The 20,703-nt window shown below is 30.0% G+C and overlaps 2 protein-coding genes and 1 non-coding gene across 3 annotated transcripts; all 3 read right to left on the bottom strand.

Annotated features, from left to right (window-relative positions):
• Positions 1-1,980: 1,980 nt before the first annotated feature.
• Positions 1,981-2,746, bottom strand: LOC135930912 (uncharacterized). The gene is made up of 2 exons (XM_065467712.1): positions 2,694-2,746; positions 1,981-2,632 (listed from the first exon to the last, which is right to left on the bottom strand). The coding sequence occupies exons 1-2, from the start codon at positions 2,744-2,746 to the stop codon at positions 1,981-1,983; spliced, it is 705 nt and encodes a 234-aa protein (XP_065323784.1).
• Positions 2,747-3,007: 261 nt separating this feature from the next.
• Positions 3,008-8,796, bottom strand: LOC135930911 (uncharacterized). Its single transcript, XM_065467711.1, has 2 exons — positions 8,705-8,796; positions 3,008-4,121 (listed from the first exon to the last, which is right to left on the bottom strand). The coding sequence occupies exons 1-2, from the start codon at positions 8,794-8,796 to the stop codon at positions 3,008-3,010; spliced, it is 1,206 nt and encodes a 401-aa protein (XP_065323783.1).
• Positions 8,797-10,628: 1,832 nt separating this feature from the next.
• Positions 10,629-10,710, bottom strand: Trnal-uag (transfer RNA leucine (anticodon UAG)). The gene has a single exon. It is a non-coding gene; the product is annotated as a tRNA-Leu (tRNA).
• Positions 10,711-20,703: the final 9,993 nt, after the last annotated feature.

The raw sequence follows: 20,703 nt of genomic DNA, 5'->3' as shown, positions 1-20,703 counted from the left end.
TCGCGCCAAGGCCAAAACTAAATTTTTTTTCAATTAAATATTTCTACAAAATCGCTAGCAGATTTTGTTGGCGTTTCGAGATTCGTAGCATTTAGCAGACAACCATTCTTCGAAAGTTATATAATCTATAATAAGGATATCAAAACGGCAAATGAATTTACAAAGAATCTTTCCTTAAATTCCGAAATAGCCAGAGGGCAAATTTTCCATTTTTCATTGGTAACAACAAAAACTGAGCTGGAGAATACAACATTTATATTATTTATTTTTGGCTTAATAATTCGAGTTGTTTAAACCAAAACCTACCTTCGGGCATAACTATGGCGCTTCTTTAAAAAGTAGTAAATAATTCTTTAATTATTTAACATAAAATTAATCTTCTATTGGTTTTTTATTAACATAATTTTGATTAAAAAAAAAACTTTTTCTAGTTATATGTATAAGACATATGTTTAATGGATGATGACTCTTTGATTAATGCTCGTTCACCCAGTCTAGCATTTATGTCCTTTTTACTTATTTTACCTTCATATTTAAAGATCTTATATATATATATATATAATTATCTTTTGAGATATTTAAAATTAAATAGAATGTTTGCTTTCATAAAAGGTGGTCGGGAAGTAAACCTTGAGAATTTTAATTTTATTTAGTTACTATTCATCACACAAATTTAGGAAAAATTTGAAAGGGGGGTCGTGTTTAAGAATTGAGTTTTTTTTTTTGGTCGATTTATTTAAATATGGAAATTAATAAAATATAAACAAACTTTTATCTGTGTATATTATTGCAGTTAGTGTTGTTAAACGGCTCGTATTGAGCTAATCTTTTAAAACGGATGACTCAATATTTTAGGCCGCATTCACAGTGGGATCCGAACAGACACTATTTAACAGCTGATTGATTTTTAAAAATCTGTTTATGAGATCAATTTCTTTTTAAATAATTTTTATTTTATCCATAATTCTATACATGATAATAACCTAATAAATATTGGTTTTTATAAAGAAAAATTGATTCTCATAAACCGATTTGAAAATCGATCAGCTGTTAAATCGTGTCTGATCGGATCCCACCATGAATGCGGCCTTAGCCGGAAAAATATTTCCTAAGCTCGGAGATTTTGATAATATATGTCTAGATCTTTGTTCCTTCTATGAACAAAATCTTCAGGCTTGGGTAATATTTTTTTTCTAGATAAAATATCGAGTTAGCCGTTTTTAAAAATCGTCTCAAAACGAGCCCTTTAACAACACTAATTGCAGTTATGCCGTTGAGAATAAATCCGAGACTGTCAAAGAATAATTTTATTAAACTTTATTAAATTCAAAATAAGAAAAAATAAAAAGTAACATATTCTGCCGAAAAACGGTCTTTTTATAGCTTATAATTTGATAAATAAAAAAATAATTCTTACAAATACAAATAAACAGGACTCATTATGAGTCTTATAATCCCAAACCAAACCAATGCGCCCATGTTAACAAACCAGATTATTGCGCGTGATAAAAAAAAAATAAAATATTATGAATGTACATGTTTAAAAAAAACACCAATTATGACATATAGATGTTATAGTGTTATTTTTCCAATCAAGAGTCATTCATTGAGCCGGTTTTTCTTTAAAATTTAAAAATCCGATTTTACCTCCGGCATGTTTAGAATACTTATCCTTATGAATTGTAGAAAATTTTCACCGCTAACTTTTGAGTCATTTATAATTTTTATGCAAAATTCTATGGAAAAACTAATATAAATTAGATTAAGTTTCACAAATTTTCATCATAAAATTATCTGAAATTCATAGGGCAGGTGGTCCAAACAAGATGGAATTCATTTCCGGTAAAATCAGATTTATAAATTTTAAAAAAAGGCACTCAAAGAAATGATTTAAAGTTGAAAAAATAATACTTTGACGGAATTCTCTTTTTCTCTTTGAAGATATTAAGTTAATATAATAAGCTTAATTTATCATATTCATCAAATACAATGACAAAATGTTTGAATTAAAGGATCATCAACGCAATAGGAATTCGATCCATACCAATCCAATCGAGATATATCTGTTATATCATCGAAAATTTTGGAGACATTTAGTCTGGCAAAGTTTAATGTGGCTTCAAATACCGCATCATTTGGGGAAATTTTGAATACCAGTACAAATCCTTTTAACAGCTTTGATACTTCGAATTTTGACAGTTCAATTCCATTCATGTCACCCTTTCTAGCTATACCCTTGTTTATATTTAGGTTAGATAACATTTCGAAATCTCGGGGAGTCGAATAATCACGTGTTACCGGAATAGCGTTCATTATAGTATGCAATTTCAATTCATTGACTAGGCAAACATGGCGATAGCTAGATAAGATATTCTTGATTTTTTTAATTGTTAAATTGACACCATGTTTAATCAGCTTAGATAGATCTGAGGCAAGTGAACTATGGTTATCCAAGGAAGTTTTCTTTAATAATTTTGGAGGATATGGTTTTATCCAGTTGCACGGACAGTAATGAGCAGGTATAAAAGCCGATTCACAAGTGCGCGTTTTGGGCACCAACTGTAGCAAACTTATTCCCCTGACAGCGCTTACATTGCCGTTATCATCTGATGAGGTTAAAGAACTTTTTCCGCTGTTTGTTATTTCGAGTAAATTAAGTAAAGTTTTATGGAAATCGAAAGCCGTTATTAAACGTTATTAGTTCTGAATATGGTTTCGTCCTGATTGTAATTGGTGAAAAAGTCATCCGGTGGAATTGCTAGTAAGAAGGGCATGCGATCTTCCAACATACCTATTAATGATAATTGGACAAATAATTATTATAAATAAACTCATTTTAAATCATATAATTATATTACAAAACGCAAAAATAAAAAACCATTTAAAGTCTGCCTAAATGTGCCAAATCTTAAACCGTGATCGGAGAATAAGAATATAAAAGTATTCTTTAAGCGATGACTTTCTATCATTTCCTTAAAATAATTGTGCAAAATGACATCCAATTCGTCTAGCCCTTGCAAATGGCCATGCGTATATTGAGTGATAAAGTTAAAATTGAAATAGGGTGATTGGATTTCTCCATTTCCTGAATCAATGATTTAGAATAATCTAGCAACATTTCAACCTCATTTTTCCCGTACACGGAACAATGCGTCGACGAAGATGACGATAACTGGCTCATCACCTTTTGCCATTCTAACGAAAATGGTCGCGAATAAAAATTAGAAGGGGGTTTATAAAATCCCTTTTTCAAATAATTGTAAGTTGAAAAATCGGGTTCGTCTTCTAAGAAAATGCTAGAATACCCGCTTTTTTCGTATTCGCGCCATATTAAACTGGTATTGTCAAAATAATTTTTATCGCCATTAGGATTATTTTCCCATACAAATCTTCCCGTTAGCAGCGCGTTCAAATTTGGGTACGTATTATCCGCAATTTTCGCGTACTTTTCAAAGCGAAAAACTTTTTTCCTTTTGGAAGTCAGGTATTGGTAAGTTTCGACTAAACTTCTCTCAAAATTTTTGTTCGACGTCGAATCTATTCCTACGAGCAATATATTGAACTTAGGCATCGATTCTTTAGCTCTCCCCTTGGATGAGTGGCAGTTGACGTAATGAGACACCGATTCGCAAGCAGCTGTGTGCACATTTCGATAAATAACGGATTTTTTCTTATCGAAACACTTAACCCGTACGAAAAAGTCGAAATTCCGATTTACGTCATGGCGAGTCTGGGAAGAATCAGCATATATTCGAACTCCCACCTGGTACTTAAACGAAATCGGCTTAGTAAACGTGATGACGTTGTCCGGACTGTTTGACTTATAATCCCTTAATATTTTTTGGTATTCGCAACCTTGGAAATTATCCGCACCCCCAAAATGAAGCCGTAAAGCGGTTAAATTTACCCTTATATTAAATGTGAGAACGTGTCCATTTTCGAGATTTTCGGGATTCGTATCCGATTCGATATGAGTCAAAGGAACGTTCTTGCCCGGTACGCATTCCGTCTTAAAAGCTGGGAGAGTATAACTTTCCGAATAAGTTATATCTTTTTTAGACGAATTCAATTTCAATATTCTACAATAAGGTGGCGAAATATCATAACCGGTGAACGCATTTCTTGAATTTTGATTTACAATTTTAGACGTATTTCCCTCCGAGTGATTATCTGCCCGAAGAATTTGAGACGATATTTCATAATTAGAATATGAAGCAAAATAAATAATTGAAAGAGTAAATAGATAATATCATCGCGATTAATATAAAAATCTACATTTTCTTCTTGATTTGAGGAGAGATGATCATTTTTTGATTATATTTTTATGATTTTTTTTTCCAAAAAATTAATCATATAAAACTTATATAAACTGACTAAATAAAAATAGGCAATTCATTCTTGTGTATTTACGTATTATTTATTAAAGGGGATGGGAGGAAACTCAAAAAAAAAGGTAAGCATAAAAATTGGATTCAAATAAACAAATTTAAAATAATATCCCCGATTAAAGTCGGGATATTCGAAATTTTGTTCAGCTTATCATAAATATATTAATATAATCGAATAAAAAAATTGAATAATATAACAATTTTTATCTAATAAAGATGATCTAGAGATCTAAGAAATTAAAAATAATATGGACAACACTTGTTTTATTCCAATATACACTAGATTATTATTAAGGGGTCATTCCTTAATAAATCGACCTAACATTAGTGTTGTTAAATGGCACATTATGAGCCGATTTTTAAAAATGGCTAACTCGATGCTTCATGCAGAAAAATATTAGCCAAGCCTGAAGATTTTGCCCATAAAAGGAACAAAGGTCTAGACATGTATCGAAATCTTGAGGCTTAGGCAAAACACTACCTAACATTTCTCGACACCGATGTTTAAAAAACGAATCAAACTGGCGCGTACAAGTAAAAAATAAGTTACAAATTTAACGAAAAATCAAAAATATTTCAGATGCTTTTGGCTCGACTTTGAACTGGTATGTGAACGGAGGAAAAAAAAAATGTTTATGGATATAAACTGAAAAAAAAAAACAATAATTACCGAAATAAAAAACGGGCAAAGAACAATCTAAAAGGGGGAAAAAAAACAAAGAAATTATAGGCTCACGAAAGGAAGGAAACAAAAGAAAATAATAATAATAATGGGGGAAAAAATTTAAAAAAATTAAAAACTATGGGAAAATTTTTTTTAATAAACTTATTTAGAATAATATTTAAGGTGAAGAATGAATCTTATATTTTTAATTGCGCGATTAAATAGAGGAGGGGGAGAAGGGAAGGTAAAGAATTTGTAAGAATATAAAATACAAAACAAAAAATCATTTTTTGATATATAAACTCTTTTTTTTTTAAACAAAAACTGTATTTTTTAAATAAACTGTTTTTTTGAAATTTTTAATATAAATGTTTTTTTGAAATATTTGATATAAAATCTGTTTTTTTTTAAACAAAAACTAAAAACTGTTTTTTTTTTAAACAAAAATTGTTTTTTTCTTAAATAAAAACTGTTTTTTATTAAACAGAAAAAAACTGTTTAAAAGGAAATTTTTAATAATTTTTTTGAAAAATTAAAAAATTATATTTTAAAAATCAAAACTAAAAACTAAAAAAAATGCGCAAGTTATAACCGCGACAATGAAAAAATTGAAAAAATTTTATCCATTAATTAACTGATCAAATCAAAGTCTTAAAACTACCCAGATTAATATTCACTTATTCTCCAAGAATATTATTTATTTTCTTCTAACTAAAACGCTACGTTAACATTTAACGCAATATCGCGGCACACAAAATATACATTAATTTTTATATACTTTGCCGCTAATTACCGCTAACTGTGAATAGCTCGGTAAGACTACTTTTTTAAAAAAATATAGAAGGAAGGAAGGAAGGAAGGAAGGAAGGAAGGAAGGAAGGAAGGAAGGAAGGAAGGAAGGAAGGAAGGAAGGAAGGAAGGAAGGAAGGAAGGAAGGAAGGAAGGAAGGAAGGAAGGAAGGAAGGAAGGAAGGAAGGAAGGAAGGAAGGAAGGAAGGAAGGAAGGAAGGAAGGAAGGAAGGAAGGAAGGAAGGAATTTTAAGTGAGTTTTGATACGATGTGAAAACGCCTCGAACAATCAAATGCAATAGTTTATCAAAATAATAAACATCTATTAGATATTAAAACTGTTGTATCTGTCGATTTGTAATTGACATTTATGAAACGTTTTGTCAATAAATTTTCATATGTGAAAATAAAGATAATTTAAATAGGTTGTAATAATCATGGGATGTAATATTGGCTTTTAAATATCAATATATTTGTATGAAATATATATGATAAATGAAATAAAATCTAAATCTGATTATAGATTAAATGATACATTTAAAATATTATTTGCAAAAAATTTGAAGCATTTAAGGGTGTGGAACTATTTGTTGCAATTATTGCACCAACAACTCTTTATCGCGTGAAAAATTGACTCCATTTATTTCCTAGATCTCAATTTCTCATGGAACTAGCACGAACGTAGGATGTTAGCTTAATTTCGTTATTAGCAAAATACGCTTCAGCTCTTTTATCAGCCATATTTGGGGGGACAATAACAAATAGCGAATATAAATGTCTAGTTTTCTATCTGTTCATATACGGCAGAAATCTACTAAATTTTTAAATTTATCTCTACCCTGCCCATGGCCACCACTAACCTTTACAACCCAAAATTCAATTTTGATTGGGAGTTTCAATTTTTTCAGGGGTCTCGAACCACTGCGCTCCCCCCATAGTTACGACTCATCCTACCCCCTTATCCGGGCTGGCTAGCTAGCAGTATTCGCTAACTGCTCGTGATAGCTTAGCTTCAGAAAGAGGAGTGGCCTTAAAAAAATGGTTCCGAGCTGGTATCGAATCACCGACCCTTCACTGTAATTGTTACCTCTCAACCCACTGATCCACCAGCTGTTAGAAAAACACAATTTTTAATTAATTAATATAATATATTATTTTAAATAACTTTCCTCCTTTTTTCTGAGCATTTAAATTTTTATTTATCAAAACTTGTGTATTTCGTAGGGTATTTTTTTTGCCCGAGGGTTGTTTGGTGACTAGAATTATTCCAAGGTATTTTCGGTCATTATATCCAGGACACTTCTGACTTATTAGAATTAATAACAAATTTATTTTTTTTTAGTCTTCTTGCAGTAGAAGAAATATACATTTCAAAGCCTTAAACAAAATAGCACATGGATAAGAGTGATTAGATCAAAAGTGATAATATAATTATCTCCAAAATAGAATTAAACCTTTATAGAGAATTAAATGCCAATCTTACACTACGCAAAATGAAAAGTACAAATACCAAAATAAACCCTACGAAAATTCATATTTATGCATTATACGTATTTTATCCAGAAAAATATCACGCTAGCCTGAAGAATTTGCTCACATATGGTAAAAAAAAAAAAAGTCTAGACTAGCAAAATCTGGAGGCTTAAGCAATTTTTTTCTGGCTTAAATATAGAGTTAGCCGTTTTTCAAAAGCGGTTCAAAACGAGCCATTTAACAACACTATTATTTATCTATTTTGGATTGTTGTTTTTTTGATATAAATATTTTCTTCTCAAATTTCAATTTTTATACTTTGAAGGAAAAAAAAATTGTTATGCATGACAAATAATTATTGCATTTTTAGTTTTTATATATTTTTATTATAATTTATTTTATTTTCATTTAAAATATAAATGTGGTCATTGTATATAGTGATCTGCATGGCCCGGCCCGACACGCCCACCTCCCCCAGCTGTCCGAAAATACTTTGGTTTTAGGAGATCCTAATTTTTGAAAATAATTTTGGTTCTCGGTCAATATAAATTTTGGGCCGGGGTTATTCGCGTCGGACCTAACGATATTTAGGCCCGATGCAGATCTCTTATTATATATTTACCCTTTTTTATTTATTAAAATAGGGGGAATAATTTTTAACAGTTTTGGCGGTCCTTATTTAAATATCTCATCATTTTTCATAAACTAAGACTAAATACATATAATCTAACAACCAATAGCATCACTAGGGGGATGCAAGCAGGGACTTGAGTACCTTCAAAAATTTGAATAGCCCCCTGAACGGAATCTTTTAATGGCTCTCTAGTAGCCCCCTGAAAAATTTCAAGTGGAATCACTCGGAAAATGTCCATGTGGTCATTATGTTTCAAAATGAATAGATCAGTAATTTTTTTGCCATTCAAATTTGTCGCATAATTGTGAAAAAAAAAAATTCCATCTTCTGGATCTTTTTTTTAGAAAATCTGTTTCCTCCATTTTTCCATTCCGTCATACCCTGAACGAGACATTTGACTTTGACTATAATTGAAATTTATTATAAAATATAAATAATTATTAGAAAACGGTAACTGTCATATATTCTTTAAATGGATGTATTCATGAGGGGATCGAACCCGGATCGCGATACAGGTGTCTAACTTTCTAGGCTGTAGAAACTACTACATCCCCAAGCCAATAACAATTTACCCCACCCTACCTCACTTTTACCTCTCTCCAATTTCAATGATGATGAGACGAATTTCTATTTCTTGAGCACAAAGGGCTCATATTCAAGGAAAATAATTTAATGCTCTATACACTCTGCTTCCGATGGTAGAAGTCTCTGCTAGGTTTGAAGCCACCCCCAGGTGAAATTTCTGTCTCCTTATTACAGGCTGATCATTAACGCCAATTCACTACCCTCCACCTCAGAGACAATGTCGTCGCGCAATGCGCCGGCGTTAATTGCGATCATGTCTGCCATCTCTAATCTGTACCCCTTACATTTCAAGTACTCAAAAAAGGGCGGTAACCCAACAACAAATGGCGACGCGCCAAAATAAAAACTACAAAATAACTAAACATCCGGGTTTTCGCCAATATTTAATGCTTCATTAATACATTTATATTCCGTTATTGATTTTATTAACTGCCTTAATAAGAAAGAAAATTATAAGCTAAATAAAAGTTATGACGTCACTTTTAGTTGGCCTATCTTTTAGACGACCTTACACTTATGCCATCCTTTATTGCTTAGTTAGTTGAGGTAAGTGTTTCAATCAGTTTAGTAGTCGAGATCAAATATCATTTTTTACACCAAAGGCAATGGTGGAAAATACATTCGTTAAGGATGATATTGCGGATATCTGTGAATCTTATCATTGAAATTCAAGTCAAGTTTGAAAGAAAAATATCCAAGTTTCGAAATATTTATTTTATGGCTAATACGAGGAATATAATTATGACCTGGAGGTTAGAGAATCTAAAGATTTGTCAACTTCTGTAAATATATTTTATTAAAATATTTATAATAATACATTATTTATATTTAGCTTCTTCTTCTGATGATGATGATTATGTTTGATTCAAACTGAAAAATTATTCGTTTATTTTACCTTATCGTTTACTTTGCTTTCCCTAATTTATCAATTTTATAAAAATATTTATTAACCATTCCTATTACCTCATGTACTTCCAAAAAAGTGTCAAAAAATAATAAATGCCTTTTTTCGGAGGGAAGTTTATGTTACTTTTCAGGGGAGGTAATCAACTTACATGGCTTAGAAAGTGTAAAGGTCATTGGTAGAAGCCCCTGGCCCTGCCCCATCAGATTTCTAGTTGTTGTATCTATTAATATGTAAATGACAGATATGGACGTTTTTCAATATTTTTTGGAGAAGAAAGATTATTGTTTAAGAATCATGTTTTGTTTTATGAAAAAATTAAATAGTTACATATTTATGAAAATAAAAGATTGTTTGGGAACCATTAGGAGTTGTAAAGAAATATATATATTTTTTTTCTTTTTAGCTTTCTTTTCTGGTTGTAAGCTCCTTCAATATCTCTCTCCTCTTTATGTTATTCATGCTATCTCTTTTATCTAATTTATACCTTTTCCTATTGGCTCTATTTGACCTTCCTCTTTTACGTTTGTTCTTCACTTCCAAACTCTCAACATTATTTCCTATATAGTTCATAGGCCTTTTCATTGTGTGCCAATACCACATAAGCCTGTTCACCATTATCTTAGTCTTAATAGGAACTACCTTTAAACTTCCTATATTCTTATGCTTCGCACCTTATCCTTTCTTGATACCCCAGCAATCATCCTCAGCATTCTCATCTCCATAGTTTGTAGACTTCTTTCGTCTGATTCTTTAATAATGGTATATATATACATATATTATATTAGTATATGTTTTCTCTTCTATATGATGATCTTTTTATTACATTAAGTTAAATATTAGTTTTGTTTATTTTGTAATACTCTCCTTTTGTCACTTATTCATAAGGATAATTTTCAAAAAAAAATTTGAATTCAGAGTATAAGCTAGGTAAATAGTTATTTTATTCATTTTAACTTTTATTTTATTTCATATTAACAAATATTTTGCATTACTATTTAACTAATATACATTAAAGATTTTTAAGTTTTAAATCAATTGAATTTTTTTTTATACGTTTAAATTACTAATATTTATGAAGAAATAAAAATTGTTTATTAATCCTCTATTCCTCTTAACTTAAATAAAATTGAATATGATAAAGACTTCCATAAAATAAATCAACTTTTCCAATAATTTAGCAACAAAAAATTGGCAGCGGAGGGATTCGAACCCTCGCCTCCGGGGAGACTGGTGCCTAAAACCAGCGCCTTAGACCACTCGGCCACGCTACCATTAAAAGATTGTCGAATATTTAAAATTATATTCTTTACAAGAAATTATCAGTTGTATTTCATTCATCTTTTAAAAAATGATTTTCTTTCTTATAAATTTTTAAAGCTTTAATGAAAAAATAGTGAGAAACTTTAAAATAATTTGTTCCCATATTTTTGAAAATTAAAACCTTCGAATATTGTAAAAATTTTATTTAGAATTAAATATTCCTGGATTTATCTCTAAAATTAACATTAACAATATATTGTGGATCACATTATTTTTATCTGATATTCATTTTGCATAAACTTTTGAATATTTTTAAATACAAAAATAAAATACTTTAAATAATATGTTTGAATCAAATAATTATGGTAATCTTTAATAGAATTAGTTATAAACTGTAGACACCTGTGATAGTATAAATTGATTACAATAGAAAATTTTTTGTCAATATTTATGTATAATTATAAATTGTTTTAAATTTATCTTATAAAGAGATGATCATAATCAAAGCAGCAAAACAAATATCTTAATTCAATGTATATTTTTAACAGTAAAACTATTGCCATATATGATAATTTCAAACTCTAGGGTTGAAAAAAGTTTTATCTCAAAGAGACTTCTACCATGGAGGGGTAGGATTATAATTAGTGTTACCATTGCTTAATGGAAAAATTTTTATGTATTATTTTAAGTAAGGCAAAAAAAATTTAATTGATTTTTTGCATATATCAATTACATTAAATATGAATATTCATATTTTTGTATTACATATTTTTCACCAGTATATTTCTTAATATATTTAGTCTTCATTAATTATTTATAAAAATCTTGGCATAAAAATAGTTCCAAATTATTTTGTGTGAACATAATTGCTTTCAGAGATTATATATGTATTACTCTTATTTGTTCAATGGCAATTAATTAACAAAAACACTTTCAACATTATCTTTATGAGCTGGTATAGCAAACTAAAACTTGCTATAATTAACAGTATACAATATGGCTCAATGGAATATTAGAAATATTGAACCCATTTCTGGTGGAGGGAAAGTTTTGTATATTCTTTGCAGTTCATTTTTTGAAATAAATAATTTAAGGTTGTAAAATTGATAAAAAAACTTTGATTTTTCATTTAAAAATATTTATATTTTTGAGGTATTGATAGCCCTCTAGCTCTGGCCACTCTGGAACATTTTTAATTGCCATTTATTAAAAACATTATAATTAAAGATTAAGGTGCCTTCTCGGCAGAAACTTCGTCTAGCTTTGTTTATTAATTATTGCGTTATTTTACCCGAATTACCTGCTTGATTCTTTATTATGTTTTTCAGTAACTAAATGTCCTATCTCTGCTTTACCTGTATTACTGAATGAAAACGAAACACGACAGGATAGACAACGTACAACATTCTTATTTTCTTTGGCCTCAGGTTGCTTAGAAATATATTTTTTTTATGATTTCATTCATTACCACGCCAGAAATTGCATCACCCACCAGGAGTAGACCATGTATATTCACTTATATAGATCCTATACATGATGTATACCCGTTTTATTAATTTGGAGTGTGATTGACCCGATATTAGAAAAAAAAAGTTGAACATATTAATAGAAAATCATTCACGCCAGAAACCAGGAGTGCGTGCACCGTGTATATTCACTAATATATAGATCCTATACATGATGTATACCCGTTTTATTATAGTGGATGGTACCACTATGTAGTCAGCTAACATAGTAAAGAAGAAAGGAGTAAGAAAGAGGGGATCTATTAGTTCCGTTAGGGGCAAGATAGATAGTGTTAAAAAAATAGTAACCAATATTAATAATAATCTACCTGCGCCTTAGCTTAGATATTTATGAGAAGAAAACAATAAGTCTTAAGTTAGGTAAATATATCATTGGAAGATAAGCTAATTCAGCGTGTCCTATACCAGAGGCATCAACTTCCCTGCATTTGTAACCTCGGTCCTTGAAACCCATTATCCTAAAGAGCTTAATATCTTTTGTTGGATTTTTTCCTGTTTTCTTCCTCTTTTTATTTTCATTATTTTTGTCATTCACTAAAGTCAATATCGTGTGTCCCCATAAATCCTTGTCTGTACTAAGCAAGTGATGCTCGGTATCCTCATTATATTTATCACATTATCATTATTATAGCGAACGGGAATCGTTATCATTATTCACGGTTCTATGATAATCATTGACTTCGTCAATATCGTTCAATTAGTAGAGAAAGGAAAAAGGAAGAAGTTAAAAAGGGGGAGGGGGGAATAAATAAAAAAAAAATTGTTATCACCCTCATCCTATTTTATTCTATCCATAGTTCCAATATAACCTGTGCCGAAACATAAATTGTCATTCAACCTGAGGAGAAGAGGATTGGAAATAAGCCGATGCCAGAATAGTCTAATACTTCCTAACGATTTCTCTAGTTAATACTATGTTTAAACATGTATTGTAGATGTTCCTTTAAATGTTTTTTGTTCTTGCTGAGTGCCAAAAAATCTGTAAACGAAAGATTGATCAAGTCCATGTCCTTCAGACATTTTGTCAGCCAATAGTATTTGGGAGTTCTCAGCCTCCAATAATCTGGGGTCCACTTCATGGATGTAAATATTATATTTTCTTGTAAATGTCTTAAGTAATGACCAAGTGATTCTAATCTCCTCAAAGGAATGAGTCGATTGATAGGTAAGATGTCGCACCTATTTTAAAGAGTTGAGTTTGAGGGGTTGTATCTGTATGGGTAGTATGTTTTAGCAATTCTTCTTAGATATTTATTTATAAAGGTCTGGGATGTGTTAATATTGCTTTAGGTGCCCTGCCACGTCTCTAATCTATATGTTAAGATGGGTAGAACTAGGGATTTGAAGAGTCTTATCTTTTGGTTCGTGGATATTTGGTTAAGGTTGGACGACCATAATTTCGTCAGCTGATGGCATCGGGATCTGGTTTTGTTTGTCCTCGACTTCGTATCCAATATTGTGGTGCCTAATGACCTTATCCTGGTTCCTAGGTACTTAAAATCTGAAACCTTTTCTAGCACATTATCAACAAAGTTAAAGGGGTTTGTGTTAAATGCAAATGTATTGGACGCGATTAACTTAGTCTTCGAGTAGACTTTTAATCCGTATTCATTAACAAACAATGACAGTAAATTTCTTAGTTAATACTCAGAGTTCGTTAGTATGCATACATCATTGGCATAGCATAGAAAATTCAGAGAGTTGTGTTTGTTATTATCGCGTTGTTGATCCAGATAGCTAGGGTTAAGAGCATATTCTTGTTTGAAGGATGATTTATTCAGAATATCCTTCATTATTATATTAAATAACATAGGTAATAGAATGCAACCTTATTTCAGCCCTCTGTTGGCCTTAAATGGTTGTGCTTTTATATTCAGATTTTGTGGTATTAGGTTATGATTGTCATACATTATTTTCATTAGCGAAATAAGATGCTTATCTATTCCTATGCCTTCCAGTATGGGCCAGATCTTACATATATAATGGAGTCAAAGGCTTGATTTAAATCAATCATTAGGGCAAATATGGGAGACTTATGTATTCTAGCTTTCTCCAGAATAACCTTAAGCGCCATGGCTAGTTCTGTCGTGTTTCTATCCTTCCTATACGATGTGATGGCGTGAGAGTTCCTATCAATTTGGTTTGATCCGAACTGCTATAAAATACGTGAACATTTTTAGGGTAATCGAGATCAGTGCAATACCTCTGTAGTCCTTTAGGCTAGTCGGGTTCTTATTTTTGGGGAAATTCAGTATTATTGAGGTCATCCATTTCTCTGGGAAGTTGCCCGTATTCCATATCACATTAAATAGGGGAGGCAGTAGAACTTAGATCAGCATCTATCTTCCAGAGTTCCGCAAAAATCCCATCGATCCCGGCAGCTTTATGCTTTTTTAGTCTTATAATGGCATTGATTATATCAATTTTGTATAGGTTCCGATTGGGTGGTTGAAAGGATAATCACATGTATGGCCACCACGTCCTGTAAAGATTCATGTAATCTGTCCATATAGCTAATTGTTCCTTGGAGTCCGTTATAATTTTGTTGTTTTCATAAATAAATATTGAGGTATTATGTAATGCTATGCAGAGGGTCTGCAAAAAAAATTTTCCGTGACCCGAGCTCATTATAAAAAATTTTGCCCGAGCTGAACCCTAGACTGAATTCAATAATTTTACAACCCTATCTGTTTCTTCCTTCCTACTTTCTTTCTTTCTTTCTTTCTTTCTTTCTTTCTTTCTTTCTTTCTTTCTTTCTTTCTTTCTTTCTTTCTTTCTTTCTTTCTTTCTTTCTTTCTTTCTTTCTTTCTTTCTTTCTTTCTTTCTTTCTTTCTTTCTTTCTTCCTTCTTTCTTAATTAAAAATTATGTGTATTATTTTAGATAAAGGTTTATGACCGGCATAATATAATCAATATTAAAATTAATTTTTATTTTTTCTAAATTGGAAACATATACCTTTTAATTGCTATCATGATTAAAATAATTATTTAGGATATTTATATTTATTTATGGGGTCGGATCGAGCTTCATGCCCATCACCTCTTACAACCCGACCCGAAAATAACGGGTCGGGCCAGATCGGGCTACGGACAGCCTCTAATGACATGTTTTAAATTGGTTATATTGATAATGAATTGTTCTTGCTCAAAGTGAAATATAATAAATGAAATAATTATCCTATGGAAATAAGTCCTATATATAATTTATAATTATGTTATGTATTTAAATAAATATATTGATAATTTATATTAAGAGAAAAGATATTCAACCTCAAAAAAATATAGTCCAGTCCAGTTCCTATCCCAATTGCTAAGATGAAGTAACACAAATACATGGTTACTAGGATGCTGTGCTAATATTGGATAGAATTAGGAAGAAGGAAATTGAAAAACTAGGCATAAAAAATATAAAAAATAATCAAGCACTGTTTCACAAAATTATTAAAACGTTAAAAATTTCAAAGCGTGAGAAATTATAAATTTGCGGGGATTTTCAATCGCGGAAGTTTTGCGGGAGGAAGATGTCTGCGTGCAAACTAAAAAATTTGCAGGAGTCTCCGACTGATAAGGGTAGACCTGGTAACCTTATTCATGTATATGTTAATATTCGAAGGATTGTGCATGCTTCGCTATAAATTCTATGCGTGTTGAGGAAAAAACTACAGAAGTCACCCATTAATAGGGGGAAGGAGGAAGGGTTGTAGATGCTGTCACCTGACCCGACCGAACTTCAAAAAATAGCTTTATATTCCTCGAAAAAAAATTCTTCTTTTTGGAATTAATTATATTAATTTATTTATTTTTATTAAGAATTTTCCGGACTTCAGCAAATTTGCTCGGCAATATAAATTTTTAATGATTTTTAAAAATTTAATTTATTACGAAAATAATAAAAATATATTAATTTTTACAGTTAGATAGTAAAATAAAAAACAAGATAAAATTATTATCTAGGGCTCTGGAGGAAAAAGGAACCATAAATAATGTATTGTATTCAAAATATAAGGGGATTTTTTTTTGTTATTTTTAGATTATCAACAATGACATATAATATACCTAGACTGATGATGCATTCATTAAAAGTGTACATCAATACAGCAGGGGATGCCATTTTGATTACCCATATCATTATAAGAAATTTTAAACGAGAGGCCATTATATTCCCTAATTCTGGACGCAAAATTTTACTAAATTTAAAATTTATTATTGAATAAACCAAAAATAAACAAATATTAAACTAATAAATTTAATTTAAAAAATAACATTATTCTAAGTTTCTTTATTTAATACTTTAAAAAATTTTAAAAAAACTGAAATAATCATTATATTACAAAAAAAGGTCTATTTATACAAAATTGAATAAAAAAAACGTCTAAATTAAATATTGCATCATGCCAAAATTTAAAAATTGCATCATAACTATCGTCTGATTCTCATTCAAATTTAAATTAAAACTTCATTATACAATCAACTCTAAATAACTATTCAAATTTTAATTACATATATTTTAAAAAAAAACTATTTTAAAATAAATGTGCATAAAAATAATCGATAACATCCAATTATCACCACATGTTATATTCGCTTTGTGAATATGTGATCGACAATATTTAAGTATTAATTTGAATATTATTTTTTATGAATACTTGTAATTTTTATTATTTTTTATGAATTTTTAATATACTTGTAATTTTTTTGCATATGAAAAAAATGTATAAAAAAATGGAAAAATTTTAAATAAAAGGCAGTGTATGGTTTTATAATTCAAGAAACTTATTTGAGTGGTATAAATTTCTAGATTTGGTTTCGTAAGATACCGAATTATTTAATTTTTATATATATTCTTTTCTATTAATACTAGGTTCCATTATTCGACAATTTGATTACAATTCATATAAGGATTTGTAACAATCACAACAATAACAACTGTTAACAGGGTGGTAATAAAAAATTAAAATATTTTTCAGGTCTATCTAAATATATAGTTATGTTGTCATAGATATCTATTTAAGAAAACAAACATAATTTTGGCAAGTTTCTTACTAATTTGATAACTGAAGAAGAGCTGAAAAACATTTTTCTAATAAAATTTCCTCAAGAGTTTTACATAACATAATTAACAAAAAAAGTGGAAAAAATCACAGCTAAGCTTAGATAGGAATAAATAAAAAACTAACTAGCTTTCCAAAATCTAATACTAAAAATAGCGTGCTTTCAAAAAAAAATACAAGGAAAACTTACCGAAACTCAAAATAATCTTTACTTAAATTAAAACACTAATATATATAAAACTTTGAAAAATCCCAGAAGAAAAATCCTTTTATTTTTAAGTTAAAAGAAAAATAATTATGCAAAATTTTAATCACAAAATTATAATTAGTGAAAAATACTCATTTCACAAAAAACGATAATAATCAAACGTCAATCACTAATCATTGATATTATAAAAAAAATTATTGATTTCAAAAAAAGAAATATCTTACAAACTAGATCTTTATGCGCCAGTGACATTCCTAAAAATTTAATATATATAAATCTATAATGATTATGGTTATTTTTAAGTAGGGTTAAGCAAATTTGTTTTAGTAGTATAAATTTAAATTTTATTAACTAGTTTCTTTTTTCTATCACAATCTATTTATACAAAAAATATCAAACAAAGTTATTGAACAATCAATTTAAATAATATAAGATATTCAAATGATATAACGTTAATATATTTTAAAAATAAATAAATATTCAAATTTAAAATATAAGACTAATCAACATTCCCCCTCTTCTACAAAGAACAAAGCTTCTTCTCCCAGTCATCGAGAGCTTGTTGTCCTAGAAGTTTTTCCCGTTTCGATTGTACTCGTTTTCTTCTTACTTAGCGCATAAGTCTCAAATGTTCTCGTAGGCTTGATTCTATCACGTAGGTTTGATAAAATCGTTTATTAGAGTTGCGTGAGTCCATACGTTTTCGTAGGCTTGAATCAATCGCGTAGGTTTGATAAAATCATAAGCTTGATATCCTTATCGTAAGTTGTCCTTAGGAATCGTGAATCTGTCACATAGCTTGCTTGTTAAACTCAATCATTATTATTATCAAATTTCTCAAAATTGTTATTACCACATTTCATAAATTAATGAATAATTAATCCAATGAATATCAGAATATAAATATTTGGAATAAATCGGAATAAAATATGTAATTTGGATTGATCAAATCGAATATATGAATAAGATTTTGAATTTCGGAATAATAAAATATGTAATTTGGAATAATTGATCAAATCGAATATATGAATAGTATGCACGAAATTTGGAATAAAATTTCGGAATAATAAAATATGTAATAAAGGATGATAAATCATAATGATTATTATATTATTTTTTAGGTTTTTAAGTTAACATAGCGTTTTATATTTTTAGCGTTTTATATTTTAAGCACGTAATCTTTTAAGTAATCAGGTTTATTTTTAATTCTTATTGGTCTAGTAATTGGTATCTTAATCTCATTCTTCGTGTCCACATTTCCCCCCTTAGAGGAATTCTTAGGGTCAATTTCATAATATTTTAAACTGTTGTAACATTCTCTTTTCCTTAACTGATCAAGATGCCTTCTTATTATCCCTTTATCAGTATAAACTTGGAACATGGTGTTACTCTCTTTAAGCTTGATGCTGCCTTTGCACCACGTATCATCACCCTGTTTCTTATACCAAACATAGTCTCCTATATTAAAAGTTCAATTTCGTGGTAACGATTTGTTGACTTCATCAACTTTATCCTCCAAAGGTTTTAATAAATCCCACTTTATTCTAATGTCGCGGTTAAACATTCTCTTGGACGGTGTAATTTCCGTAGTGTCATTCGGCGTGTTTCTATAGTTGAACAAAAATCTATCCAGTGCAGTTTCTAAGTCAATCTTTATATTTCTTTTCATGTGAGCTTTAAATGTTCTCACCATGCGTTCGGCTTGTCCATTAGATTGCTGATGGTAGGCCGACGTTAGCACATGTTTTATACTATAATTGCTGCAAAATTTTTCAAAATCTTTGCTCGTGAAATTGGTACCATTATCTGTAACAATGGTTTCAGGTATACCAAATAGTGAAATAATTTTATAAATTTCTTTTAACGTGAATTCAGTCGTAATATTCTTTACCGGAACTATAACCGGAAATTTACTGTAAGCATCAACGATTATCAACCAATTCTTTGTAAAAAATGCACATAATCTATGTGTATCCTTTCAAATGGTTTAGTTGCTGCTACCCATGGATTTTGTATTTTCTTTGGATTGTCATGAAAAATATTACAATCATCGCAACTTTTGACTTCCAAATCAATGTAGTTGACCATACCAGACCACCACATACAATCTTTGGCTAAGGATTTAATTTTACCTGCTCCCAAATGATATTCGTGTAACGCCTTCAGATGTTCTTTCTTAGACTTGATGGAATTATTATTTTGTCGCTTTTGTACAGACAATCTTTAATGATACTTAGTTTGTATTCAATATTTTTATAAATTTTATTTTGGATAGGCACATTATTTCTTATGTCATTCATAACTTGAGATAGTTCAGAATCTTTAGAAGTTTGATCGCGTATTTGGTCAAAACTCAGAGGTATATCGCCAATGTCATTTATAATCGCGATATCATCAATAACGTCATCCACACCTACTTGTGGTAATCTCGAGAGGCAATCAGGAACAACATTATATTTGCCAGCTTTAAACTTGATGTTAAAGTCGTAACCTTCCAAAATTATATTCCATTTTTGTAATCTTAAGGACATGGTCCTATTATCTTTCAGTCCTTTGGTAAAAATATGGATTAATGGCTTGTGGTCGGTTATAATAGTAAACTTGGTCCCTATCAAGTATTCTTGGAATCTCTTGATTGCAAACATAATGGCCAGAGCTTCACGCTCAATATTGGTATAGTTTATTTCGGATTTTGCTAAAGTTCGTGATGCAAAAGCTATCGGTTTTTCTTTGCCATCTTTTTCAGTGTGAAACAAAACAGCTCCCAAACCACTTTTAGATGCATCCGTTACAATTCCAATAGGTAAATCAGGATTAAAGTACGTCAAATCTGGAGGAAGACTAATCAATGTCTTTAGATCATCAAAACTTTTGGAGTGTTCTAAATTCCACTCCTATTTTTCTTTGTTGACAATCTTGTATAAAGGATCAGCTATTTCAGCGAAGTTGTTCAAAAATTTTCTGTAGTAACCGGCCATACCTAGAAACGTTGACAATTCCGCGGCTGATTTTGGTTCCGGCATTTTAACTATCGCCTCGATCTTGTCATGGTTGGCGTGGATCCCATTGGCGTCGATGTCGTGTCCTAAGAACCTTAGACTTTTTTGGAAAAATAGGCTTTTTGCAAAATTAGGCACTAAGCCATGAGATAGTATTCTTTCAAAAACCTTCTTTATGTTGTTGAAATGAACTTCGTCACTATTTCCCATTATTAGTAGA

This window comes from Gordionus sp. m RMFG-2023, chromosome 1 (genome assembly GCF_954871325.1).
Source record: "Gordionus sp. m RMFG-2023 chromosome 1, tfGorSpeb1-WG-v2, whole genome shotgun sequence".
Classification (NCBI taxonomy): Eukaryota; Metazoa; Nematomorpha; class Gordioida; order Chordodea; family Parachordodidae; genus Gordionus; species Gordionus sp. m RMFG-2023.
The sequence above is the reverse complement of the archived record's forward strand: the minus strand, read 5'-3'. Positions and strand labels throughout refer to the sequence as shown.